Here is a 27563-nt window from a genome sequence, read left to right as displayed (position 1 = left end):
AAAAAAGAGTGTGTGCTTCTATAATGCATTCATTTCTAAAAGAATGTAATGCAATTTGATATTACAAGTTATTTCCAGAAAGGAGAGAATATGAAGAATAGTCATAATAATCTATAAAATTCCATTTATTAAATATTTAGCTTTTTTCCAAATACTATTTTTCTCATCATGTTTTGAGTGCAGTAATAAGGGAATATTTAGTAAAAAGCCATTGTTGAATTGCCTTGTTTTTTTCCTCCCTCAAAGAGAGTCTATACCAAGTAGAAAATGTACTGATGATTTTCTTTATTTACCTATTCAATGCACTGTTCCAGAAACGATATAAGACTTCTGTTATTGTGTTAGTTTGACTTTAATACCTGTCAATTCAGTGAAGGAAAAGAAATCTCAATCAAATCATGTACTGTGTTGATAAAACAATATATTTGAGTTTTTTTAAAACAATTCCACTTCTTCATGCATTTTTGTAGAAGTCATACTATTTGAAAACATGTTCTGACTTATGTTTTTGCAGCTTTTAAGAGGAACTGAATTCTGATTACCTCAAAATTGTTTTGTTTAGCCCAGTAACACCTATTGAACACTGAAACTGTTCTGGGTGTGGTCTTGAGAAACAGATCAGGGACCTCCAAGGATGTATTTCAGTGAAACAATGTCACTATAACTCAAAATGGTTATCTCCTAGATTTACTACACATGTGGTGCTTCTCAAACATTTCCCCACAGCAGTACTTTGTATAGCACCCTACACTTCTCCTTTGTAGCAGCAGGCTTCACATTTATAAATATTTGTAATGATTACAGTTTTGTTAGAATACAAGTTTCAAGAGGAGAAGTCCATCTTATTCATTACTACATCCCCAAATCTTAATAACAGCTGGCACTTAGCGAGTATCTAATAAATTTTTATAGCATGAAGGACTTTCTGAAATTAATTCTGCTGGCTGCTCGTCAGTGCACACCTCCAAAGGTGTGGAGCATAGTCCAAAACTGCCTCTAACACCCAGAAAATATCTTTGAAGGCATCCGTTTTATTTACCTTTAAAATTCATGTGACTTTAAATTCTCATCCATTACATGTTTCTTTTAACGTGTTTTGTTATTCCCAAGAAAAATGGACATGTCAGGGGTATGTAGCATAGTTTTAAGTATACAGCTATGTGAGTGTTTTGGAACTGGAGCTCTCTTCAAAGTCTGTCTTGATTTTTAACAAATACCTTAAACTTGAGTTAGCATCTGAAAAGTGGGTTTAAGAATACTTATCTTGATGGTTTTGTGGTTTTTTAAGAGAGCAAAATGCAAATGTGCTTAAAGTACTTGGCATACATAATGTATACTCAAATATTGGCTCTCTTTTCCCCCTCTTACTAGAAAACTTCTAGTTTCCCTTCCAAGAACCTCAATTTATCTCTGGTTCTTTTCATTAAGTATACATGATCTGTCAAGAACAGAACTGTCAAGAACTGAAAGTATTCTCCATCTTTGAGCCAGGGTTGTGACTCTTCCTCTGAGGGACAGAATTCTTTTACTGAGCACAGTGAACACCTTGTAGATGAAAATTTTCTAGTCAAAAATTTTAAACAATTTCCACAAAGAATAATTAAATGGAATTTTTATTACTGCTAATTTAACACAAGTTTACTTAGGCAAGTAAGAATTTATAGAATCTGTGCTTTATTGCACTGCATAGAAACCAGAAATACAGCTACACTGTTATAGTGTGGTTTGTGGGGAATTAAGAATGGTGTTGTCTGGAATACAGGATGATTCTCAGTGATTGTTGCAAGGAATCACGAAAGAGATCTTTGGTCCAAAGAAGACATCTCTGAAAGAGAGCAGAACACGAATTAAATCCAGCTGAAAGTTAAGATGTATGTTAGACTTTTCTGAGCAAGAAATGGACGGTGATTTCCAGGATTTCAGATATGACTATTCTTTTTAGGTGAATAAAGTACAAAGAGAGTGAGTGGGAGGACTTTTGCCACAAGAGCAGCAAAGACCAAGAAGGTAATCAATTCTTCTACTTTCCCCCATCTGCCATGGACATTATGCTGTCATTTGTCTATAAAGAAAAGGAAAGATTGGGTGATTTCAAAACCTTACAAACATACCAAAATATTCATTTCTCTGATATGGGTGGGGATAGGCCATGAAGTTTAAATCTACAGCTAAGAAACAGAAGATTAAAAATTTGTTGGGAAGTTAATAAGTAAATTTCTAGGTTTTGTAGGGAAAGGTGAAAGTTTGAGCTACTCAACTCTATCCACTCTTGTTGGAAAGATCACATAAGGTGATGTATAATAAAAATGCACGGTATAATATAAAACTGTGTATACGTGCAAGGTAGTATTATGATTATGGCTCATTAGAAATACGCTTAGCATGCAATGTACCACATGATGACTGTAGCTAACACTGTTGTATGATATATTTGAAAGTTGCTAAGAGAATAGATCCTACAGGTTATCACAAGGAAAAAAAATTTGTAACTATATGAGGTGATTCGTGTTAACTAAACTTATTATGGTAATCATTTCACAATACAGTTGACCCTTGAACAATGCAGCGGTAAAGGGTGCTGAGCCTCTGTGCAGTGGAAAATCCGTGCATAACTTACAGTCAGTCCTCCTTATCTCTGGTTCAACATCCAAGGATTCAACCAACCGTAGATGGGATAGTACTGTGGTGTGTATTATGTTTAGTGAAAGAAATTTGCGGATAAGTGGACCCATGCAATTCAAACGTGTGTTGTTCAAGGGTCAGCTGTATATGTATGTCAACTCATTGTGCTGTACACCTTAAACTTACACAGTGCTGTATTTAATTATATTCAATGCAACTGAAAAAATAGAATGGCAAAATAAAATTTGTGTTTATAGGCAAAAAATATATATATATACTTAGATATTTGTTGCTACTGGGAAAACTGTAACCCAAACTCAGTTAGAAATTATTTTCATATATCCATACTTCTAGCTCATCTATTAACAATGGATAATCACAAAATTACATCATAAAGTAAGTATATTTCAATAAATTAGTTTCAAGTCTTACAAAAAAGTAAACATGATATTTTAATATTAGATGGTGTTTCATTTATATAGGAAAAGTTAAATCATTTTATGGAATCAGTTAACTTGAGTTCTTTATATCATTGTTTAATCAAGTGATTCTCAAATTTTATTATGCATCAGAATCACTTGGAGGGTTTAAGCCATAATTGCTGTGCTTTCTCTCCATTGTTTCTGATTCAGTTGGTTTGGTCTGGGGCCCAGGGATGAACTACATTTTTAACAAGAACTCAGGTAATGTTAAAGCTGCTGTTCTGGGAACCATACTTAAGAACCAACTGGCTTGGTAGAAAAAATACCCAGGCCAAATTAGAAGACCTGTGTTCTAGTCTCAGGGCTGATATTAGCTAGTTATGTGGGATGGTGGTCATTTTACCTCTCTAGACCTATCTTTGATACGATGGTTATATCTGCCCTTTCTAGCTCACAGACAGATTTCTTAGAAAAATGAAAAATATGATGATATGTTGAAAGTAATTTGAAAAAGCTGATTTCAATATGAAGTAGTCAAGATCATAGTATTTGAGCTTCCTCAATAACCAGGAGAAGATTATTTTAAAATCAAGAGCTATAAATATTTATTTATTTATCTACCTTTGTATTATACTTAAAATACATCTACTTTCCAAGTCAGTGGACAATCTCTATTCAGTTAATTTCTGGTTAACTCATACATAGAGCTAGAAAGTTTTTCTTTCACCATTACCAAACTTTTCCATCCAGTTACTTGATCTGTTCACTGGGATCTTTTATCTAAAGCCTTTTATTAGTTTTCAAATTAGTTTAAGGTGTCAGCCTTGAAGGTGACTTCAGCTACCAGAAGATTTTTTTGTGTGTGGTTAAAAATCAGATAGGAAATTTAGAATTTAATAGATTGGAGTGTTATTAATTTCCTGTATCCCATTTAGTTTTACTAAAATCTGCCAAACTCTGTCTCTTAAATGGAAACATTCATTTTGATACATAATGGTGATGATCCTAAAAAATAGCTGAGATTTGAACAGGGTTTTACTGAAAAGGGTGATTAATTTTAGCACACTCATTATGAAGGTGTCTTAAAGAGTTGTTGTACATACACTTCACAGCAATATGTTTTGTGATTGCATTTCCTTACTTTGGGCAGCAGAGCAATTCACTGAAGTTGCAGTAACAGATCATCTCACATCCCTTCCCATCCCAGAAGTGATCCTGGACGTTTACATCAATCTTTGTCAGGTCAGCTACTCCTTCTGGAAGATTGTGACAGTTGTGATCTTTCAGTATCTTTCTGTAGCAAGAGAGGCGATTTGCAGGCATGGCTTGGACTCCTAGCAGCAAAGTTAGTCCAACGGTGACAGCAAGTACTATAAATTTCATTTTGGCTTTTGGCCCTGAGATAGAAGAAACACCAAAATGTGTCAGTGTTTGTATGTTTGTTTGGTTTAAAGATGGAATTCATCTGAACATAAAGTCCTGCAGCATTCTCATAAGCTCTTGAAAGAGTGGGCGTTGATTTTTTCTACTCTCTTTGAATGTCTCTCAAAGTTTAGTTTTATGACCACCTACAATAAAAATCACTTAGAATATTTGTTAAAAATGACATGCCTGAGCTCCACAAAGAAATATTGAATGAGAGTTATGTGAGGGAGGGGGAAGGGAGATAGTGGGAAGAGCCAGAATCTGTGTTTTTAAGGACCCAAAGTCATTTTTTTCAGTATATTCAGTGGAGAAAAACTGCTTTTTAAGGTGATAAAACTCAAGTAAATTTCTGGAACAAATAGCATCATTGTGTACAGTGATTCTTGACCTTGCATATCCTAACAACATTGTCCAAGAATCTGGGTCCAATCCTGACAGAAACAAAAAGCCCAGTTATCCTGACATTGACAGATTATATTCTATAGATATATTTATAGTTAAGTTTTTAAAAGTTTCAGAATTATTTTGGGGACCCATTTTTGTTGCATATTTTTAGTAATTGTGAACTCTTCTCCCACATGGGTTACATCTTAGCCTCAGTTGAAAACAGACTTGAATTCCCCATAAGAGGCATTTACCCTGTTCTTGAACACCTACCGTGATGGGAAACTCATTGTTGACTAAATCCATATATTCCACTGATACAGTTCTAACGTTTCCCTTACTGGAAAATATTTTTCTGTGGCTTCCACCCACCAGTTCTAGTTTGAACTCTTGGGGTCATACCACAAGTCTAATTCCTCTTTCAGGAGATAACACTTGAAGTATCGTATCTGCGTACAACTATGGAATATGCATTATCTATTGAATCAGGTTTTTCTGGCTTCCATATTAAACATGAAGAAAATGGAGGCTCTTGTAGTAAAGGAAAACTAGCAAAATAGTTGGAGGAACCAGAATCAGACTCCACAGCCATTCAGATTTCATCTTGTTGGCAGGTGCTGAAGTGTCTTTCCTGCCTCTGGAGTATTAAAAAGGGAGGAAGACAGATATGTATATTGTACGATGAAAGAAAAACAGTATCGTTGAAAGGAAATTTTACTATGAAGTTTTCAGTGATTAGATGCACCTCAAAGGTCAGTTATTTTAGGTAAGATAATGGGTTCAAAAAAAAACTTAGTTATTTTACAGCAGTGTGGCTTACAATAAAATGGAAAGGAAGCTGCAGATTCCCATGTACCCTCTGCCCCACACATGCACAGTCTCCCATGTTATCAACATCCATCACCACATGGTACATTTTACCAAGGATGACCCTGCACTGACACATCCGAATCACCCTAAGTCCATAGTTGGCCTTCGGTTTCATGCCTTGTGTTGTACATTCTATGGGTTGGACACATGTGTTATGGCTTATACCCATCATTTAGATATCACACATGGTATTTTCACTGCCCTAGAAGTCCTCTGTGCCCTGCCTATTCATCTCTCCCCACCAACCCCCAGCCCCACAGCAACCACTGGTCCTTCTTATTGTCTTCATAGTTTCACCTTTTCCATAACGTCCTATAGATGGACTCACACAGTATGTCAGCTTTTCATATTGGCTTCTTTCATTTAGTAATATGCTTTTAAAGTTCCTCCATGTCTTTCCATGGCTTGAGAGAGCTATCTTTCTTTTTTAGCACTGGATAATATTCCATTGTCTGGATGTACCACAGTTTATTTATCCATTCACCTACCGAAGGACATCTTGGTGGCTTCCAAGTTTGGGCAATTATGAATAAAGCTGCTATAAACATCCTCATGCAGGTTTTTATGCGGACATGTTTTTAACCTCCGTGGATAAATACAAAGGAGCATGATTGCTGGATTATATGCTAAGATTATGTTTAGTTTTGTAAGAAACCATCAAACTGTCTTCCAAAGTGGTTGGATTATTTTGCATTCCCACCAGCAATGAATACGCCATATTCTCACCAACTTTTGGTGTTGTCAGTGTTGTGGATTTTGGCCATTCTACTAGGTGTATAGTGGTCTCTCATTGTTATAATTTGCATTTCCTGATGACATATGATATGGAGCGTCTTTCCATATGCTTATTTGCCAACTGTATATCTTCTTTGGTGAAGTGTCTGTTAAAGTCTTTGGCCCATTTTTAAAGTCAGGTTGTTTGTTTTCTTATTGTTGAATTTTAAGTGTTCTTTTTACAGTTTGGATAACAGTCCTTCAGCAGATGTGCCTTTTGCACATATTTTCTCCAAGTCTGTGGCTTATCTTCTAATTCTCTTAATAGTTTCTTTCAAAGAGCAGGTGTTTTTAATTTTAATGAAGTCCAGCTTATTAATTATTTTTTCATATATCATGTCTTTGGTATTGTGTCTGAAAAGGCATCACCAAACCCAAGGTCATGTAGATTTTATCCTATGTTATCTTATAGGAGTTTTAGAGTTTTGTACTTTACTTTTAGGTCTATGACCCATTTTGAGTTAATTTCTTGTGAAGGGTGTAATGCCTGTGTTTATATTCATATTGGGGCATGTGGATGTCTGGTTGTTCCAGCACCATTTGTTGAAGAGACTGTCTTTCACATTGTATTGCTTTTGCTCTTTTGTCAAAGATCAGTTAACTATGTTTATAGAATTCTATTTCTGAGCTCTCTGTTCTGTTCCACTGACCTATTTGTCTATTCTTTCACCAGTACCACATTGTGTTTGTCTATTCTTTCACCAGTATCACATTACTGTAGCTTTACTGTTAGTCTTAAAGTCAGGTAGTGTCAGTCCTCCAACTTTGTTCTTTTCTTTCAGTATTGTGTCGGCTATTCTGGGTCTTTTGCCTTTCCATATAAACTTTAGAATCAGTTTATCAATGTCCACAAAATAACTTTCTGGGATTTTTATTGGGATTGTATTGAATCTGTACATCAAGTTGAGAAGAACTGACATCTTGACAATATTGAGTCTTCCTATCTCCATGAACATGGAATATGGAATATCTTTCCACTTATTTAGTTCTTTGGTTATGTTCAACAGTTTTGTAGTTTTTCCTCATATAGATCTCGTTGTATATATTTTGTTAGATTTATATCTAAGTATTTCATTTTGGGAGGGTGCTAATGTAAATGATACTGTGTTTTTAATTTCAAACTCCACTTACTCATTTTTAGCAGATAGGAAAGCAGTTGACTTTTATATATTAACCTTCTACCCTACAACTTTGCTATGATTTAGTTCCAGTAGTTTTTTGTTGAGTCTTTTGTATTTTCTACATAGACAACCTGTCATCTGCAAATAAAGACAGTATTATGTCTTCCTTCCCACTCTGTATACTTTTTATTTCCTTTTCTTCCCTTATTGTATTAGCAAGGACTTCCAGTATGATGTTGAAAAGGAGTTGTGAGAGTCAACATCCTTACCTTGTACCTGATGTTAGCGGGAAAGCTTCAAGTTTCTCACCATTAAGTATAATGTTACCTGAAGGTTTCTTTAGACAGTCTTTATCAAGTTGAGAACATTCCCCTCTATTTTTAGTTTACTGAGAGTTTTTATCATGCTTGAGTTTAACTTTTATCAAATGCTTCTCCCACGTCTATTGATATGATCATGTGATTTTTCTTTTTTAGTCTGTCAGTGTGATGGATTACATTAATTGACTTTCAAATGTTGAACCAGCCTTGCATACCTGGGATAAATCCCACTTGATTTTGGTGTATCATTCTTTTTATACTTGTTTGGATTCAATTTGCTAATAATTTGTTGAGGATTTTTGCATCTATGTTCATGAGAGATATTGGTCTGTAGTTTTCTTTTCTTGTGATGTCTTTGGCTGGTTTGGGTATTAGGGTAATGCTGGCCTCATAGAATGAGTTAGGAAGTATTCCCTATGCTTCTACCCTTTGAAAGAGATTGTAGAGATTTGATATACTTTGTTCCCTAAATGTTTGATAGAATTCACCAGGGAACCCATCTGGGCCTGATGATTTCTGTTTTGGGAGGTTATTAATTACTGATTCAATTTCTTTAGTAGATACAGATCTACTCACATCATCTATTTCTTCTTGTGTGAATTTTGGTAAATTGTGTCTTTCAAGGAATTGGTTCATTTCATCTAGGTTATCAAATTTGTGGGCTTTTCCTTTATTATCCTTTAACTTTCCATATGATCTGTAGTGATGTCCCCTCTTTCATTTCAGATATTAGTAATTTTGTGTCCTCTCCTTTTTTTTTTTCTTAGTTAGCCTGGCTAGAGGCTTATTAGTTTTATAGATCTTTTCAAAGAACCATCTTATGGTTTCATTGATTTTCTGTGTTGATTTCCTGTTTTCAATTTTATTGATTTCTGTTCTAATTCATACTATTTCTTTTCTTCTGCTTACTTTGGAGCAAATTTAATTTCCTCTTTTTCTAGTTTCCTAAGGTAGAAACTTAGATGATTGATTTTAGATCTCTCTTCTAATATATGCATTCATTGCCTTCATAAATTTCCCTCTATGCACTGCTTTTGCTGCATCCTGCAAATTTGGTAAGTTGTGTTTTTATTTTCATTAAATGCAAAATATTTTAAAATTTCTCAAGATTTCTTCTTTGACCCATGTGTTATTTAGAAATGTGTTTAATCTCTACATGTTTTTCTATTTTCCAGTTATCTTTCTGTTATTGATTTCTAGTTTAATTCCACTGTGGTCTGAGAGCAGACCTTGTGTGACTTCTTTTAAATTAAGTAAGATGTGTTTTATGGCCCAGAATGTTGTCTATCTAGGTGAATGTTGCATGTGAGCTTGAGAAAGACGTGTATTCTACTGTTGTTGGGTGAAGTGATCTACAGATATCTATTATATCAAGTTGATTGGTGGTGTTGTTGAGTCCAACTGTGTCCTTTCTGATTTTCTGTCTGCTGGATCTCTCTATTTCTGAGGGAAAGGTGTTGAAACCTCCAACTATGATAGTGGATTCATCTACTTTTCCTTGCAGTTGTATTGGTTTTTAGCTCATGTAACCTGATACACTGTTGTTAGGCAAGCATCCATTAAGAATTGTTATGGGGCTTCCCTGGTGGTGCAGTGGTTGAGAGTCCGCCTGACGATGCAGGGGACACGGGTTCATGCCCCGGTCTGGGAGGATCCCACATGCCGCAGAGCGGCTAGGCCCGTGAGCCATGGTCGCTGAGCCTGCGCATCTGGAGCCTGTGCTCCTCAACGGGAGAGGCCACAGCAGTGAGAGGCCCGCGTACTGCAAAAAAAAAAAAAAAAAAAAGAATTGTTATGTATTCTTGGAGAATTGACCCCTTTATCATTATGTAATACCCTTCCTTATCCCTGATAACTTTTCTTTGATGTTTGCACTGTCTGAAATTAATATAGCTCCTCCTGCTTTCTTTCAGTTATTGTTAGCATGATGTATTTTTCTCCATCCATTTACATTTGATCTATATGTGTATTTATATTTAAAGTGAGACAACATATAGTTGGGTCATGCTTTTTGATCCATTCTGACAACCTCTGTCTTGTAATTGGTGCATTTACATCACTGACATTCAACATTGACATTGATATAGTTAGATTAGGATCTACTATGCTTATTATTGTTTTCTGTTTATTGCTATTGTTCCTTGCTGCTTTTAATATGATTTCTTTGTGTTTAATTTTTGACAGTTTGATTAATATGTGTCTTGGCGTATTTCTCCTTGGATTTATTCTGTATGGAACTCTCTGTGCCTCCTGGACTTGATTAACTATTTCCTTTCCCATATTAGGGAAGTTTTCAACTATAATCTCTTCAAATATTTTCTCAGTCCCTTTTTCTCTTTCTCTTCTGGAACCCCTATAATTCGAATGTTGGTGCGTTTAATGTTGTCCCAGAGGTCTCTGAGACTGTCCTCTGTTCTTTTCATTCTTTTTTCTTTATTTTGCTCTGCATCAGTTATTTCCACTATTTTATCTTCCAGGTCATTTATCCGTTCTTCTGCCTCAGTTATTCTGCTATTGATCCCATCTAGAGTATTTTTCATTTCATTTATTGTGTTTTTAATTGATGCTTGATTCATCTTTAGTTCTTCTAGGTCCTTGTTAACTGTTTCTTGCATTTTGTCTATTCTATTTCCAAGATTTTGGATCTTGGAAATAGAATCTTGGATCATCTTTACTATCATTATTCTGAATTCTTTTTCAGGTAGACTGCCTATTTCCTCTTCATTTGTTAGGTCTGGTGGGTTTTTGTCTTGCTCCTTCTCCTGCTGTGTGCTTTTCTGTCTTCTCATTTTGCTTATGTTACTGTGTTTGGGGTCTCCTTTTTGCAGGCTGCAGGTTCGTAGTTCCCGTTGTTTTTGGTGTCTGTCCCCAGTGGCTAAGGTTGGTTTAGTGGGTTGTGTAGGCTTCCTGGTGGAGGGGACTAGTGCCTGTGTTCTGGTGGATGAGGCTGGATCTTGTCTTTCTGGTGGGCAGGTCCACGTCTGGTGGTGTGTTTTGGGGTGTCTACGGACTTTTTATGAGTTTAGGCAGCCTCTCTGCTAATGGGCGGCGTTGTGTTCCTGTCTTGCTAGTTGTTTGGCATAGGGAGTCCAGCACTGTAGCTTGCTGGTGGTTGAGTGAAGCTGGGTGCTGGTGTTGAGATGGAGATCTCTGGAAGATTTTCGCCGTTTGATATTATGTGGAGCTGGGAGGTCTCTTGTGGACCAGTGTCCTGAAGTTGGCTCTCCCACCTCAGAGGCACAGCACTGACTCCTGGCTCCTCAATTCGGGATGATTCGTTGTCTGTTCATGTATTCCACAGATGCAGGGTACATCAAGTTGATTGTGGAGCTTTAATCCGCTGCTTCTGAGGCTGCTGGGAGAGGTTTCCCTTTGTCTTCTTTGTTCCCACAGCTCCCGGGTCTCAGCTTTGGATTTGGCCCCGCCTCTGCGTGTAGGTCGCCGGAGGGCATCTGTTCTTCGCTCAGACAGGACGAGTTAAAGGAGCAGCCGCTTCGGGGACTCTGGCTCACTCAGGCCGGGGTGGGTGGGGAGGGAGGGGCACAGAGTGCGGGGCGAGCCTGCAGCGGCAGAGGCCGGCGTGACGTTGCATTAGCCCGAGGCGCGCCGTGCGTTCTCCCGGGGAAGTTGTCTCTGGATCCCGGGACCCCGGCAGTGACGGGCTGTACAGGCTCCCGGAAGGGTGGCGTGGACAGTGACCTGCGCTCGCACACAGCCCTCTTGGCGGCGGCAGCAGCAGCCCCAGCGTCCCACGCCCGTCACTGGGCTCCGTGCTTTCAGCCGCAGCTCGCGCCCGTCTGTGGGGCTCCTTTAAGCAGCGCTCTTAATCCCCTCTCCTCGCGCACCAGGAAACCAAGAGGGAAGAAATAGTCTCTTGCCTCTTCGGCAGCTCCAGAGTTTTCCCGGACTCCCTCCCGGCTAGCTGTGGCGCATTAGCCCCCTTCAGGCTGAGTTCTCGCCGCCAGTCCTCTCCCTGCGCTCTGACCGAAGCCCGAGCCTCAGCTTCCAGCGCCGCCCGCCCTGGTGGGCGAGCAGACAAGCCTCTCGGGCTGGTCGGCACCGATCCTCTGTGCGGAATCTCTCCGCTTTGCCCTTCCCAGGTACATGGGGGAGTTTCTTGCCTTTTGGGAGGTCTGAGGTCTTCTGCCAGTGTTCAGTAGGTGTTCTGTAGGAGTTGTTCCACATGTAGCTATATTTCTGGTGTATCTGTGGGGAGGAAGGTGATCTCCGCGTCTTACTCTTCTGCCATCTTCCCCAGAAGTCCCCATTGCTATTGTTCCTGTTTTTCTCTTCCACTCTCTTTCTGACTCCTTTTCTGGTTTCAATTGAGCATTGCCTATGATTCCATTTTCTCCCCTTTCTTTTTTTTTTTTTTTTTCTGTCCTACGTGGGCCTCTCACTGCTGTGGCCTCTCCCGTTGCGGAGCACAGACTCCAGATGCGGCCATGGCTCACGGACCCAGCCGCTCCGCGGCATGTGGGATCTTCCCAGACCGGGGCACGAACCCGTGTCCCCTGCATCGGCAGGCAGACTCTCAACCACTGCGCCACCAGGGAAGCCCTTCTCCCCTTTCTTAACGTATTAGTTATACTTTTTCTTTTTTACTTTTTCAGTGGTTGCCATAGTGTTTGCAGTATTATTTATAACTAACCCAACTCTGCTTTCAAATAATATTATAACACTTCACAGTACAGTAATGTGAGTACCTTATAATAAAATAATTCTGATTCCTTCCTCTCATTCCTTATATCATTGCTGCCATTCATAAGCATATATATCTATACATATATATATCTTTATATACATACATAACATAGATAGTTGAATACATTGTTGCTATTATTTTGAACAAACCGCTACCTCTTAGATCAGTTAAGAATAATAAGAAGAAAAGATTATTTTACCTTCTCTTATTCTAACTCAGTGCTTTTACTTTATGTAGATCCAAGTTCCTAACCTATATTATTTTCCTTCTCTTGAAAGAACTTTTAACATTTTTCATATGGCTGGTTTACTGGCTATGAATTCTCTCAATTTTTGTTTGTCTGAGAAAGTATTTCTCCTTTACTTTTGAAGGATAATTTTGCAGAGTGCAGAATTCTAGGTTGGTAATTTTTTTTTCAACACTTTATTTCACTCCACTCTCTTCTTGTTTGCACGCTTTCTAGAAGTTGGATGTAATTCTTTTCTTTGTTCTTCTGTAGGTAAGGTGATTTTCCCCCCTCTGGCATCTTCTAAGGACCTTTTCTTTATCTTTCTTTTTCTGTAGTTTGAAAATTATCTGCCCATGTGTAGATTTTTGACATACGGTCTACTTGATGTTCTCTGAATTTCCTGCATCTGTGGTTTGGTTTCTGACATTAAGTAAATTATCAGTCATTATTGTTTCAAGTATTTTTTTCTGTTTCTTCCTCTCTTTCTTCTCCTTCTGGTGTTCTTGTTATGCATGTGTTACACCTCTGTAGTCGTCCCACAGCCCTTGGAGGTTCTGTTTCTGTTTTTTTTCCCCAATGTTTGTTCTCTTAGACTTTCAGTTTTCAAGGATTCTATTGACCAATCCTCAAGCTCAGATTCTTTCCTCAGCTGTGTCCAGTCTACTAATAAGCCCACCAAAGGCATTCTTCATTTCTGTTACAGTGTTCTTTTTATCTCTACCATTTATTTTTGGTTCTTTCTTAGGATTTCCATCTTTCTGCTGGCATTGCCCATCTGTTCTTTCATGCTGTCCACTTTATCCATTAGACCCCTTAACATATTAATCATAGGGTTTTTTTAAGCATTTTAAAACTTTACTCTAATAGGTGTAGTATGATTAACTTACATTTAATATTTTGCGTGCTACATACATTTAAATAGGATATCCCTTTCTAATCCCCGTCTAGTATCAGGAAAATGCTTGTAAGTTTGTTCTACCTTGTTGGTAATGGTATGCATTTTAAGTGGCACTGGGCATCCCCCCCACTCCAGTCCATCATCTTTAATCACAGTTGTTTTAAGTTCCTGGTCTCGTAATTCCAACATCACTTCCATGTCTGGTTCTCGTGCTTGCTTTATCTGTTTGTCTTTGGTATGACTTGTCAATTTTTCTTTTTTTTTTTTTTTTTTGCGGTACGCGGGCCTCTCACTGTTGTGGCCTCTCCTGTTGCAGAGCACAGGCTCTGGATGCGCAGGCTCAGCGGCCATGGCTCACGGGCCCAGCCGCTCTGTGGCATGTGGGATCTTCTCAGACCGGGGCACGAACCCGTGTCCCCTGCATCGGCAGGGGGACTCTCAACCACTGCGCCACCAGGGAAGCCCCTGTAAATTTTTCTTGATAGCCAGGTACTATGTACCAGGTAAAAGGAACTGCTGTAACTAGGCCTTTGGTAATGTGGTGGTGAGATATGAAGGGAGAGGAAGCGTTCCATGGTCCTGTAATTAGGGCTTGGTCTCTTAGTGAGATTGTGCTTCCGGGCTGCGAACTTCACAAATGTGTCTCAGTTCTTTCCTCTCCCCTTAGGTGGGACAGGATGGCTAGGTGGGATGGAGTTGGGTATTTCCCTTCCCCCAGATCATTCGGGCTCTGATAATACTCCAGCTGACTAGGCTCTGGTTTACTAGTTTCTCCCAAGGGCAGGTCTTCTTAAGAAGAACAGAACGCTCTGACATATTTCGAGAGGGTTCCTTTCCCATCACCTGCCAGAACCTTGTGGAGATTTTTCTCAGTATTCACGTAGGAGCAGAATAGCTAGTAGGTGTATGTTTTACATTTTAAGGAATTGCTAAATTGTTTTTCCAAAGTGGTTTTACTATTTAAAATTTCCACCAGCAGTCCAGTTTGTCCACGTCCTCTCCAACACTTGGTATGGTCAGTCTTTTTTATTTTTTGCCATTCTGATAGCTGTCTCATGGTCGTTTTATGTTGTATTTCCTTAATGATTAATGGTATTGAGCTCCTTTCATATGCTTATGTTCATCTGTGTATCTTCTTTGGTGAACTGTCTGTTCAAATCTTTTCCCATTTTAAAAAATTGGGCTTGTGTTCTTGAGTTGTGAGGGCTCTTTATATATTCCGGACACAAGTTCTTTATTAGATATAATAATATCTAATAGATATATTATTTATTAGGGCTTGGTGAGACCAAGCCCTAATAAATAGGTTTTGCAAACATCTACTCTTCATGCATGGCTTTCCTTTTCACTTTCTTGACAGTGATTTTAAAAGAAGCAAAAGTTCTTAAAATTAATGAAGTCTAATTTCTCAATTTTTTTAATGGAATGTGCTTTTGGTGTCATAGCTGAGAAATTATTGCCTTACCCAAGGTCACAAAGTGTTTCTTCTATGTTTTCTTCTAAAGTTTTGTAGTTTTATGTTTCACATTTAGTTTTGTGGTCCATATTAGTTTTTTTTGTTTTTTGTATATAGTGCATATGGATTGAAATTCTTTTTTAGGTTGTTTTTTCAACTATGGTTGTCCAATAGTTTTAGCACTATAAGTTGAGAAGACTGTTGTTTCTCCACTGAATTGCCTTTGCATCTTTGTCAAATATCACTTTTTAATATAGGTGTGGGCCTGTTTCTGGACTCTGTTCTTTTCCATTGATATATTTGTTTATTTTTATGCCAATACTACAGTTTTGATTACTGATGCTTTATAGTAATTCTTGGAATTGGTTAGAATTATCCTCGAACCTTTGTTCTTCTTTTACAAAGTTGTTTTGGCAATTCTAGGTTTTTTTCAGTCTATTATGAATTTTGTTATCAGCTTGTCAATTTCTACAGAAAACGCCTGCTGGAACTTTGGTTGAGATTGCATTAAATCTATAGATAAATTTGGAGAGTATTAGCATCTTAATAATATTGGATCTTCTGACCTCTGAACATATTTTTCCATGCTTTTATTTTTACTTTTTGTGGCTTTATATTTCAAATGTGTTTCTTATAGACAGGCAGTCTATAGGTTGGTCTTGCTTTTTTATCTAAACTGACTACCTCTGCCTTTTAAGGGGAGTGTTTAGACCATTCACATTTAATGTGATTATTGACATGGTTAGATTTAAATCTGTCATAATTTGTTCTCTATTTGGTCCATCTGTTCTTTGTTTCTTTTTCCCTCTTTATGTGCTCTTTTGGATTAACTGAAATTCTTTTACAATTTCACTTCTTCTGTTGGCTGATAAGCTGTAATTCTTCATTGTGCTATTTTGATGATTGATTTAGGGTTTATATTATCTATTTTTACTTATCATTGTCTTTCTTCAAATGATATTAGTATAAGAACTTTACAAGAATATATTAACATTTCTCTCCTCACATCCTTTATGCTATTATTGTTATACATTTTTTAATGTATATGCTATAAACCCCAAGTATATTATTTTGTTTAAACAGTCAGTTAAACTTTAGGGATTTAAATAACAAGAAAAAATATTACACGTTTATCCATGCAGTTTCTATTTCCAGTGCTTTTTGTTCCTTTGTGTAAATTCATATTTCCATTTGATATCATTTTCCCTATAACTGAAGGATATCCTTTAATATTCTTATCATGTAGGTTGGCTGGTGATGAATTCTTTCAGCTTTTGTATGTCTGAAAATGTCTTTATTTCACCTTTGTTTTTGAACAAAGGTTATAGTATAACAGGTTATAGTATGATAGGTTGGCAGTTTTTTTCTTTCAGCACCTTAAGGATATATCTGTTTTAATGTTGCTTTTTAATTCTAACATGTATCAGTTCTGTGTTGGTCTCGATTGACTGATTATTCTAATTATGAGTTATGTTTTCCTGCTTCTTTGTATTCCTGGTAATCTTTGATTGGATGTCAGAAATTTATAATTTTGCCTTATTGGATGCTGGGTATTTTTATATTCTTATAAGTATTCTTGTGCTTTGTTTTCGGATGCAACTAAGTTAGTCGGAAGCAGTTTGATCCTTGCAAGTCTTGCTTTTATGATCTGTTAGGCGGTTGCAGATCTGTTCTCAGTCTAGGGCTAATTATTCCTCACTACTGAGGCCATTCCTTCTCTGTGAGTATTCCTGGCCTTTTGAGTACCAAGCACTCTGTTCTCTAATCCATTCAGATGTTCCTCCTCCCCTCCCCCCTTCCATAGTTCCCTCATTTGCATACACTAATCAATTTTCTGCCAAATACTTGAGTGGGGCCCTCTTCAGACTGCAGGGTTCTGTCTCTGTGTATCTCTCTTCTCTCAGGCACTCTGTTCTGTGGTCTCCAGCTGCCTTGGTCTCCCTGACTCTCAGCCCCATTTCTACAACTCAGGGAGTTGGCTGGACTCTATCTGGGTTCCCTCAAGGCAGTAGACTGGGGGAAACTGTAGGGCTCACCTCACTTGCTTCCCATCTCCCAAGAATCAGTGTTCTTCCTTGGTTGAAATCCAGTGTTTTGACAAAAATTGTTTCATATATTTTGGCTGTTTTTTGTTGTTATTTCAAGGGAGTGGGCAGATCTGGTTCCTTTTACTGCATCTTGGGCAGAAGTAAAGCTTTCTATATCACTCTCACTATTTGTAGCTATTTGGGGAGGAATATGAAGGACAGATACCCAAGTCTTACAGATTCTGAAAATGAGCTGTGTGGTACTCTGTTGATTTTAACACAAGCCGAATTCTCAGAATTACTTTTCTCCCTTCTTCTACTCTCCCTTCCCCAGATTGAACTATGGTTCCTCTGATGTGCATCTCTTAGGGCAAGTAGCTATTTGTCCCAGAATTCAACAGATAAGACCCAGTCTGGTTGCACAGGAGCCATTTGTTTAGGCTGCCCTTCCTGCTTTTACAGTGGTGCTTGTGAACTTTGTCCTCCATGAAATAGGCTGCTGAAATGTAGCCCCGAGTCGCTCTCTAATCTTCAGGCCCAAATCTTCTTGTACTTCCTCTGCACAGACCAGCATCAACCCAGCAAGGATTTTCAGGAGAAGAGCAGCCATTGCTGGGAAGGTGGGGAAGTGAGAGAATAGTGCTCATGTGCAGGTCACTGATCAAGCTATTTAGCAATCACATGAGAGAGAGGAGAACAGGAGCAAGCTGCTTTTACTTAGTTTCACTTAACAAATGTTTCTTAGTGTTTCATTTATGCCAGGCACTGTCCAGAGTGCCAGGAATACCAAAGGAATTCAGGAAAATATCAATAACTAAACCCATCCTCTTCCGACAACTCCACTTTCTTTGAGTCAAAGCTAAAGTCATTGCAGTGACCTCCATATGCAATCTGGCTCCCTATCACCTCTCTGAAATCATCTACTCTTCCCCTTGTTTGTTCTGTTCCAGCTGTTCCTCAAAAATGCCAGATGCTTTCTTGCCTCAGGGCCTTTGCACTGGTTATTTCCTCTGCTTGGGAAGCTCTTCCTCCAAATATCTGCATATCTAACTACCTCACCTTCTTCAAGCCTTTGCTCCTCAATAACACCTACCCCACTGTCCTATTTAAAATTCTGTCTCCCCTTACCTGCACCCCTATGTTCACTGCAGCACTGTTCACAACAGCCAAGACATGGGAGCAACCTAAGTGTCCATCGACAGAGGAATGGATAAAGAAGGTGTGGCACAGATATACAATGGAATATTACTCAGCCATAAAAAAGAATGAAATAAAGCTGTTTGCAGCAACATGGATAGACCTAGGGATTATCATACTAAGTGAGGTAAGTCAGACAGAGAAAGCCAAATATCATAGGATATCACTTATATGTGGAATCTAAAAAAATGATACAAATGAACTTATTTACAAAACAGAAACAGACACAGAAAGCAAACTTATGATTTTCAAAGGGGAAAGGTCGGGGGGAGGGACAAATTAGGAGTTTGGAATTAACAGATATATACTACAATATATAAAATAGATGAACAACAAAGAATTACCATATAGCACAGAAAAATTATATTCAATATCTTATAATAACCTATAATGGAAAAGACTGAAAAAGAATATATATATGTGTTGTACACCAGAAACTAACACAACATTGTAAATCAACTATACTTCAATTAAAAAATTTTTTAAATTAAAAAAATAAAATTCTATCTCCTCTTTCAGATTCTCAATCTGCCTTACTTGCTCTAGTTTTCCATGGCATTTATAAACCTCTAAGTTATTATAAAATATTCTTATTGTGTCTCCCCAAACTTGAATGTAAGCTCCAGGAAGGAAAGATTTTGTCTGATATGTATCCAAGTACGCTAAACAGTGCCTGGCACGTTAGTGAAAGAATAAATAGTATATCCTAATCTTTAGATGCTTACAGCCAGGGAAGGAGGAGTTTCTCAGATTACTAAACTCAATATCTAGTTGCAGGGAACTATTTATGCCTGAAAGAGGTTAGTGAGCTACCAAATCCTTAAATTTGCATGTCATCAGGAACTACTGTTTTAATTTAATTGTATTTAATTTTTTCTAGTTTGACTTTAAAATGTACTTCCCAATTTCTTTTGTTTGTTTGCTTGCTTTTTGTCAAAACTAGCATTTATTCTGGCCTACTAGCTCATACCTGACTTAAAAATATGTTTCTTTGTATGTGTACCTTTATGAAAAGATTTAACAACAAACCTCACCTGGCTTTTCTCTAACCCCTTTCACCAGATTCCTCTCTATCAGAAGGTGGGGTGTATGGGGAGGAGTTGGGAAGGGAGCTGTAAGCTCTTTTTAATCTTTTTGCCCTAATGAGATAGATGTTTTCTGTTATTTTAGGTCTTTGGCATATTTCTTATCTTTTAGCGCTTTGATCTTCAGAGTTTTTTTTTTACTATGTAATCATGATCTTATTTTTGGTAATCTATCTTAATTTTGTCTATTCCTTGTGGCCTTTGGACAAAGTCATGCGTTTAGACAATTTGGCCTCGTGTTACCTTTCTGATATTTCCTGCATTTAAGTGTAGTTTGTTCTTAAGCTCACTTCATGACTATTAATGTCTTATGCTTTCTTTCCATCGGATGGTTCTAATGAGAGCTGTAATCAATCCTAGTTGGATTTTTTTTTTTAGAAAAATATCAATTTTTCTTAAAAAAAGTAATAGTTTAAACATGGAAAATACAGAAAAGCACAGATAGAATAAAATTCAACTGGGGTGTCAACGTGGAGAGGGCTGTTGTTAACATTTTGTGTGCTTCTTTTTGATGTGCATTGGCGAGGGTGTTAAGAAGGAGAAATTGAGATGGCCAGGGACAGTGGGAAACTCTAACATTTATGTTTGGGGGAGCTGGCGGGGGAGAGGTATGTCGGAGAAAGAAGTTGAAGTTGATTGAAGAATGAGGTGAGGGAAGGAATCCAGGATGACTCTTAGGTTTCTGACCTGAATGGTACTGACATTTACTGACATGAGCTGAGGATGAATTGCAAGGAGTCGATCTAGTGGGGGCGGATCTAAGGGTAAACTTTTGGACAAGTTAATTTTTTTTCCTTCCAGTTTTATTGAGATATGATTGACAAATAGCACGGTAGAAGTTTAAGGTATATAGCATAATGATTTGATTTATATACATCATGAAGTTATTATCACAATAAGTTTAGTGTACATATATCATCTCACACAGGTACGAAATAAAATAAATATATATATATATGCATATATATTTTACTTTTTTCCTTTTGGCCTTAACATTCTTGGCTGATTTGTGTTGATAATATGTATAAAGCAGATAACTAATGAGAACCTACTGTATAGCACAGGGAGCTCTACTCAGTACTCTGTGGTGACCTAAATGGGAAGGAAATCCAAAAAAGAGTGGATGTATGTATATGTATAGCTGATTCACTTTGCTGTACAGTAGAAACTAACACAACATTGTAAAGCACCTATACTCCAATACAAATTTAAACAAACAAACAAGAAAGAATTTGGACAAGTTAATCTGAGATGCCTATCAGACATGAAATGAAGATTCTGAGTAGGCAGTTGAATGTGAGTCTGGAAGTCAGGGCCAGAAGTACGAATTCGAGAGTCATCGGGATATTTATCGATAGTATTTATAGCTGTGGGACCGCAGGGTAGTGAGTGCAGAGTGGGAAGAGAAGAGGGGAGGGATGGAGACCAGGGCCAGCCCATGTACGGGGACTGGAGGAAGAGATGCCAGCACCAGGAAGGCAAGCAGGGTACCTTCCCCTCCTCCTGCATCTCTCTGGGGCCTGCTTCCAGGCTGGGCTCACAGGAAGCATTCAGAAAGCATTTGCTGAAGGAAGGAACAAGTAACTGGCTGGAGAAGTAAGTGGGTATGTTGCCACACCATGCGCCTTTCCTGGCTGTGTCCAGGTCAGAGCACAGAATGATGTCTCTTGTCCACCTCAGTCACGTACTGGGATGGAAAGTTCCACACCTGGCAAGCCCTCCCTGGTAGTTTTTTTTTTATTTTTTTTAACACTTTATTTTTAAATTACATGTTTGAACTGAACTGAAGTCTTCTCTTCTTCCTTTACTTCAGTGCAGATAAATAGCTTTAACTATTATTTGGCAAGTGGGGAAATGCCTGAACCAGTATGTTACCATGATACATTGGTTTGTTTTTTCATTAAAAGACACCGACCTTCATCCTTGGCAATCCATCAAGACCATATATTTTTCAAGTGCCAACAAGAGTGAAATGACTTTGACCAATTCAAAGCAAATTGCTCTATTTTTTCCCCCTCTTTCTGTTGAAGTACATGCATTTAAAATTCCTCCTGAAGTACATCCAAATTACAAGAGAAAACAAGGCTAAAAACTGAATATCTGAAGGAATAACTAGAGATCTTTAGATAGTTACCAATGGGTTTTTTTGGATTCAATTTTATGTAATTAGCTAATGTTGTAAGATACCATTCATATCCCAATAGTGGCATTATTTTTAAAGATCACTGTAGAGGATACAGAACTATGAACAAGATGTTTCCAATTAAGCAGCACATCATTGTCCCCATCACATGGGTAGGGCACTGCAAAGTTTGGTTGTGTGAGGGTGTTTGGCACCGCAGGCTTTTGAATGGTTGGAGTTAAGTGGAGACTTAAAAAGAAAAAGCATCGCATTTAATGGCCCAAACAGAGCTATGTCGTGAGAGCGTTGAGGTCTTTATGCAGCAGTGCTCATGCAGACAGCTCATGCCAGTTCTGGAAACTGGTGTTAAGAGCAGTGGGATGAAACAGAGTTGATGAGTTAGACAGAAAGGGCAGCCCATTTTCGTATTCCTTTCATAACAGCCAGAAGGAAGCAAAGGCTGCACAAACAAATGAAAATTCCAGCTCAGAACTTGATATTTAAAATATCAAAATTATAGTTGGAAGAGATTAAAACTGCCGTCCAGTCGTGGTGTTTTTCCATTCATCTTTCCTAGTGGATGAAAATAACTGTTATTTTTAAAATTCCCACTCTCTGCACCAGAAGAGTTTTGTATTAGAATGACTGAGGGCTGGAGTGAAACTTCTCAAAGCGTAGGTAAAAGGAAAAGAAGTAGTAGTAGAAGGTGGATAAGCCTTCCAAACATCTTTAAAATAGACACGATCAGCCCCAGAACCCAGGAGACCTCATCAGTGGAAAAACAAAGTCCACGTCCTCCCTGAAGGTGGTCTGCTTTCAGGCACCTCAGAGAATGATTTGAATATGCAGGCTTACATCATTTTAACTATTTCCCTGGCCGTGAGAAATCATCATCACTGGATAAAAGGACCAGCGTTTGGGAGAGTTTTACACAGTCTATGTAGCTAAGTCAAGGAATTTTAAAGAGGAATTTTTATAAGCCCCAAAGGGAAAAAGAGTTCCCTGTATCACAGCAGTACAGACACTGTGTTGTGTTCCACGGTGGGGACACCAAGGATGAATTTCGTGAATTCCCTCTTTGTCTCACACATTTATACCAGTTTCTTTTTAGGAATCAGGATTTAAAAAATGTTTTATTGAAGTATAGTTGCTTTACAATGTTGTATTAGCTTCTACTGCACAGCAAAATGAATCAGCATTACATATATATATATCCCCTCCCTTATGGGTTTCCCTCCCATTTAGGACATTACAGTGCATTAAGTAGAGTTCCCTGTGCTATGCAGTATATTCCCATCAGCTGTCTATTTTATACATAGTATCAATAGTTGTATATGTGTCAATCCCAGTCTCCCAACTCCTCCCACCCCACCCCTTTCCCCCTTGGTATCCATACATTTGTCCTCTACACCTATGTCTATTTCTGCTTGGCAATTAAGGTCATCGATACCATTTTTCTAGAAGGAATCAGGATTTTTAAAAGCAGAAGACATTCACTTTCTTAGACATTGCCATTAAACTTTACATAAAGTAGGAATACAGAGATAACAGCTACTGCATTGAAAAGGAACTTGTGTACTTCATCACCCTGGTGTAGTCCTGAGCGGTGGAATGGTGGAGCCAGATTCAGGGCAGACGGGGGCTTTAACAAGGAGCAGCAGTGAGGGAGCTGCCTCCTTTTAAGTCCCCAATTAAATGCCTTTCCCGTTAAGGAATGTACATTTTCTATTCTCCTTTCATCTGATCCTTTTCCTCTAACCTAGGAAAGTATCATCTTTCTCAAAGTGCACACATCACCTCCTCAGAGACTCTCCCTGCCTCTCTGTCCTTCTCTTCTGACTCAAGACACAAATACACTTCTGCTCTAGTCTATAGCAGTAGTTTGCAGTAGAATCAAAGACATAAAATGATTGTTAAGGAAAAAAAGTCCATACCCTTTTTCTTCTCCTTTCCTTTGGTCTTCTTGACAGAGGAATCTTCTGAAATGCTCCAACTCACTGGGTGAGTTTGGGCAAAAGGAGAAGAGAGGAGGTGCTGGAAGGTTACAAACGGACCTTTGTCTGCCTTGTCGCCCACCCGCCAGGACCGGGGAGAGGAGGGGCGGCGGGAGACAGGGCTGTGAGACCTGCCCCCCAGACGCTTCCAAACCAGGCAAGAGTGAACCAGCAGCTTCTCTACCGAAGGAAATAGCTGGTCTGGACAGGAACCTCAGGGAGGCGGACTGTTAGAGCAATAAAATGTAGGACCTGAGAGATTTAAAGAGAACACAGAGCTCTTCTTCCCTTAAGAGAAGTGTGTGTGTGTGTGTGTGTGTGTGTGTGAGAGAGAGAGAGAGAGACAGAGAGAGAGAGCGACAGACAGATAAGGACAAAGAGAGCAGAGAGATAAGGACAGAGAAAGCAGAGGAGAGGGAGAGAGGGGGCAGGAAGAACGGCTACTGTGATTCAGGAAAGCGGCTGGCTTTGCACCTCCTCCCCTTTCACAGTTTCTTTGTGAGTTTTCACCAAGTTTTCCTCACCATCTAGATCTCTTATTTTGACATTTTGGTAGAAGGTCTATCCCATCTCACCAGCGCCTCACGCAGAGTCATTATCCGTCACTGGAAAGCAAAAAAATAAAACGACTAAGAAAGAAACCTGTTCTCTGCCTCAGAAATAGAGGCAAGAAAGGAATTTCACTCTGTTTTGAGCAAACTGAACTGGAGTTGTAGCATCTGTTAACTATCCTTTAGCTGTTGTTTTAATTCCATCTGGAGCAGAGTCCCAGGAGTTAGAAAGATTATAACAGAGCAAGATTATCTAGATGGAGAGCCAGAGGTAATCCTAGTTGTATTAACGAGGGCATGGCGGTGAAGGAGAGGTGATGACTTCGGGGATTACAGTGGTTTCCTGCGGCTGGAACGGGGGTGGGGGTGGGAGGAGATAAAACAGAGGAAGAGAAAGAGGCAAGTTGATGAAGTACCACACATGCTGTGCTAAAAACTGCGGAATTTTCCTGAAGGTCAGCGGAAAGATGATGAAAACCATTAGAGAGGATGAACCCGCTGACTGCAGTGTCAAAGGAGGACTGTGTGGGAGGGAAGAGTCTAGAGGCAGGAGGAGGGCGACCCAGAAGAGAGGATGGTCAGGAAGCAAAACTGAGGAGATGTACTGACCAGTTGGATTTTCTTTTCTTTTTTTTTTTTTTCTGTCTGCGCCCTGGAGCACGTGGGATCTTTGTTCCCTGACCAGGGATTGAACCTATGCCCCCTGTATTGGAAGCACAGAGTCTTAACCACTGGACCGTCAGGGAAGTCTCCGCAGTTGGATTTTTATGTTTAGGGTACAGGTAGTTGAGAAAAGGGGAGATTCTGTTAACTTTAGAAGGTTTGGACCTTTGGATGGATGATGACGTTACTCATCTTGGAAAAAGAATAAAAAAGAAGAGCAGTTTTGGGTGGAGCAGGAGTGGGGAGAGGAGGATGGTTAGTCTGTGAACGTGGAATTCATTGAAGGAGCCCTGGGTGTAACTGGGGATGTTTAGTAGGCGGTTGGCTAAATGGACTTGGAGCTCAGAAAAGAAATATGAGCTAGAAAATCAGAGTTTATCTGCTAGTCAACTAACCATCAACTAAGTAAGTGATCGAGTTATTCAACTAAATGATAGTTGAAGCCATGGCTGTCCCAGTTAAAGAAGCTGAGCCTGTGCTCTGGGTGCCAGGCAATTCACACGTCTGAACTCATTCGCTCTTCCTTATGACCCCATGAAGTCAGTCCGTGTATTGGCCCCACTTTATAAGAGGGGACACGTCAGAGATGTCAGGGAACCTGCCCAGGATCACACACACGCAGCCTGCAGCCTGCAGGTTCTGGGTCTAGTGCCCACGCGCTTCCCCACGTGCCAGGAATGGACTCCGAGTGAGAAGAGGACTGGGCTGAGGTCAGAATCACAGGGGCCACTGGCATTAAGGGATGAGCAGAGAATGGGAGTGATAGAAGAATTCGGAGGGTTGGTGTGGAAGTCAAAGGAAGGCGTTTCCAGAAGGGAGGTGAGTGGAAGGACCTGCTGACAGCTGTTCTAGGGAAGCCATGTGTACACACCCCGGGATGGAGGAGCACACAGCCAAGTGAAGACCTGCAAAACCAGACTTGGTCAGCAGCCTGAGAGAGCTCGAATCTCCAAGCTCCACTTCACTGAGGCTGGGACAAGTGGCATGGGATCCAAGAAACAGATGCGAGTCGTGTGTGCAGTTGACTGCACATTCCCTTGGCATATTTATAACTACGTTCCCTGTGATGCTTACTACAGAGAGCTGATGCCACAGAGATGGTTAATTTATTTGTACGACTTAAATGTGTAGAAATAAGTGAGTATGAGGAAGAAAGTGGAAACTGTTCAGGCCTCAGTCTATCTGAAGAGCTGTCCATCTCGGTTACCCAGTGCTGACCTAGCCCAGAAGTGCAGTGCCAACACATACTGACTTTCCTCTTCCTCTTATTTCCCTGTTCATCTAACGCTTCTTTATTTCCCTGATTACATTGCTCATTTTGTTTCCTTGTATTTAATCCATAGTTGTTCAAAATAGTTGGTTCCCTTTTATAGTCAGCAATATCCAAATCCATACAGTAGGCCTGGCATTGTTTCTTGCAGGCCTGCTTCAGGGTGTTACTTTCCATTGCCTCTGGATCATGTTCCTAGTCACTCAGGAAAGATTTCCCCTCAAAAGCACATTTGCATCTGGGCTTTCTAGTCCTTTGTTATGTCTCAAACATTTACTTATCACTGGCTGGACTCCCATCATTTCTAGGGAGAATTATTGAACACTGTTAAACTAGAAACGTCTGTAACTATTCAACCTGATGTCCATGGCACAGAGTTGCCCATTTGGGAAGCAGCTGAGTTGCAAACCAAGGCCTGTAATTAGAGAGGTTGCCCTTGAGACTTTGTTTTTCCTAATATTGCAATATTTATTTATTTATTTGACTGCGCTGGGTCGTAGTTGCGGCATGCGGGATCTTTGTTGCGGCATGCGGGATCTTTCAGTTGCGGCATGTGGGATCTTTAGTTGTGGCATGTGGGGGTCTTTTAGTTGCAGCATGTGGGATCTTTAGTTGCGGCATGCGTGGAACTAGTTCCCTGACCAGGGATCGAGCCCAGGCCCCCTGCATTGGGAACGCAGAGTCTTAACCACTGGACCACCAGGGAAGTCCCGCCCTTGAGACTTTTAATTTGGGGCTCAAATTTTTAAAAATCTGAAACCAGTATTTGTTTTCTTGTATACGGAAACTTAAGGCATTTTGTCTTATTTTGTTTTTTCCTTATGGCCTGTTACTGAGACCTCTTGTTGAGCCCTGGTTTATGTTGCTCTGGAGACCATCTGTCTCTTTGAGACAAGCTCTGGAGCTTCCCAGAGTAAACTTCTCATGTGAGGTGGGTAAGCCCCTAAATTAATGACAGAGCCAATTCATGATATAGAACTTAAGCAACTATGTTAAAAGTATGGGCATTAAATTTGAAAAGAGAGCTGATTAGTATTTCCTAAAAAACAAGCAAACAGATGATAACAACAACAAAATCCTTCCAATCAGAAGAAGTCTCAGGAGATGTCTTAGGTATAAATAATTGTACACATTGGACATCTTAAGCTTGTGAAAAAAATGAGAACACACATAAACTCTTCCCCTGATTTCCACCTGAGAGCTCATGCATGTGCCCTGATTTAGAATCTGCTGCTTCTCTGTTCCCTAATTGACCCCTTTCTCCTGTTGCCTTCAGACTTAAATCCTGCTGGAGTTGCTGAGGGTAGGGTGTGGAGAGAAGCAGCAGCCGGTTTCAACCTTCGCAGGCTCCTCCCAGGAGAGAAGGAGGACCTGTTTTATGTGAGTATCCTTAACAAAAGGAGTTTCAAAATAATGACGCTAATGGAA

General features: G+C 39.3%; 1 protein-coding gene and 1 long non-coding RNA gene across 2 annotated transcripts in view; one reads left to right on the top strand and one right to left on the bottom strand.

Annotated features, from left to right (window-relative positions):
- LOC308618887 overlaps window positions 1–27563 on the top strand; it is an 85956-nt gene that overhangs the window by 1531 nt on the left and 56862 nt on the right. Inside the window, exons 2-3 of the long non-coding RNA XR_014016097.1 lie at window positions 1943–2007; window positions 27412–27515. This is a non-coding gene — a long non-coding RNA (uncharacterized lncRNA). The remainder of the gene's footprint in view (window positions 1–1942; window positions 2008–27411; window positions 27516–27563) is intronic.
- Window positions 117–27414, bottom strand: SCRG1 (stimulator of chondrogenesis 1). Its single transcript, XM_081237207.1, has 3 exons — window positions 23592–27414; window positions 4186–4441; window positions 117–1825 (listed from the first exon to the last, which is right to left on the bottom strand). Exons 2-3 carry the CDS (start codon window positions 4425–4427, stop codon window positions 1771–1773), a joined length of 297 nt encoding a protein of 98 aa, XP_081093333.1. The 5' UTR covers window positions 4428–4441; window positions 23592–27414; the 3' UTR covers window positions 117–1770.

This window comes from Mesoplodon bidens (genome assembly GCF_964165515.1).
Source record: "Mesoplodon bidens genome assembly, chromosome: 6".
Lineage (NCBI taxonomy): Eukaryota > Metazoa > Chordata > Mammalia > Artiodactyla > Ziphiidae > Mesoplodon > Mesoplodon bidens.
Note: the sequence above shows the minus strand (reverse complement) of the source record. Positions and strands in the feature narration are given on the sequence as shown.

Bases quoted from the DNA above. Each gene is read 5' to 3' on its own strand.
- SCRG1 (XM_081237207.1), bottom strand. From the start codon at position 4,427: ATGAAATTTATAGTACTTGCTGTCACCGTTGGACTAACTTTGCTGCTA. The intron at 1,826-4,185 runs GTAAGGAAATGC...GCTCTCTTTCAG, and splicing joins GAATTGCTCTGCTGCCCAAA to AGATGTCTTCTTTGGACCAA.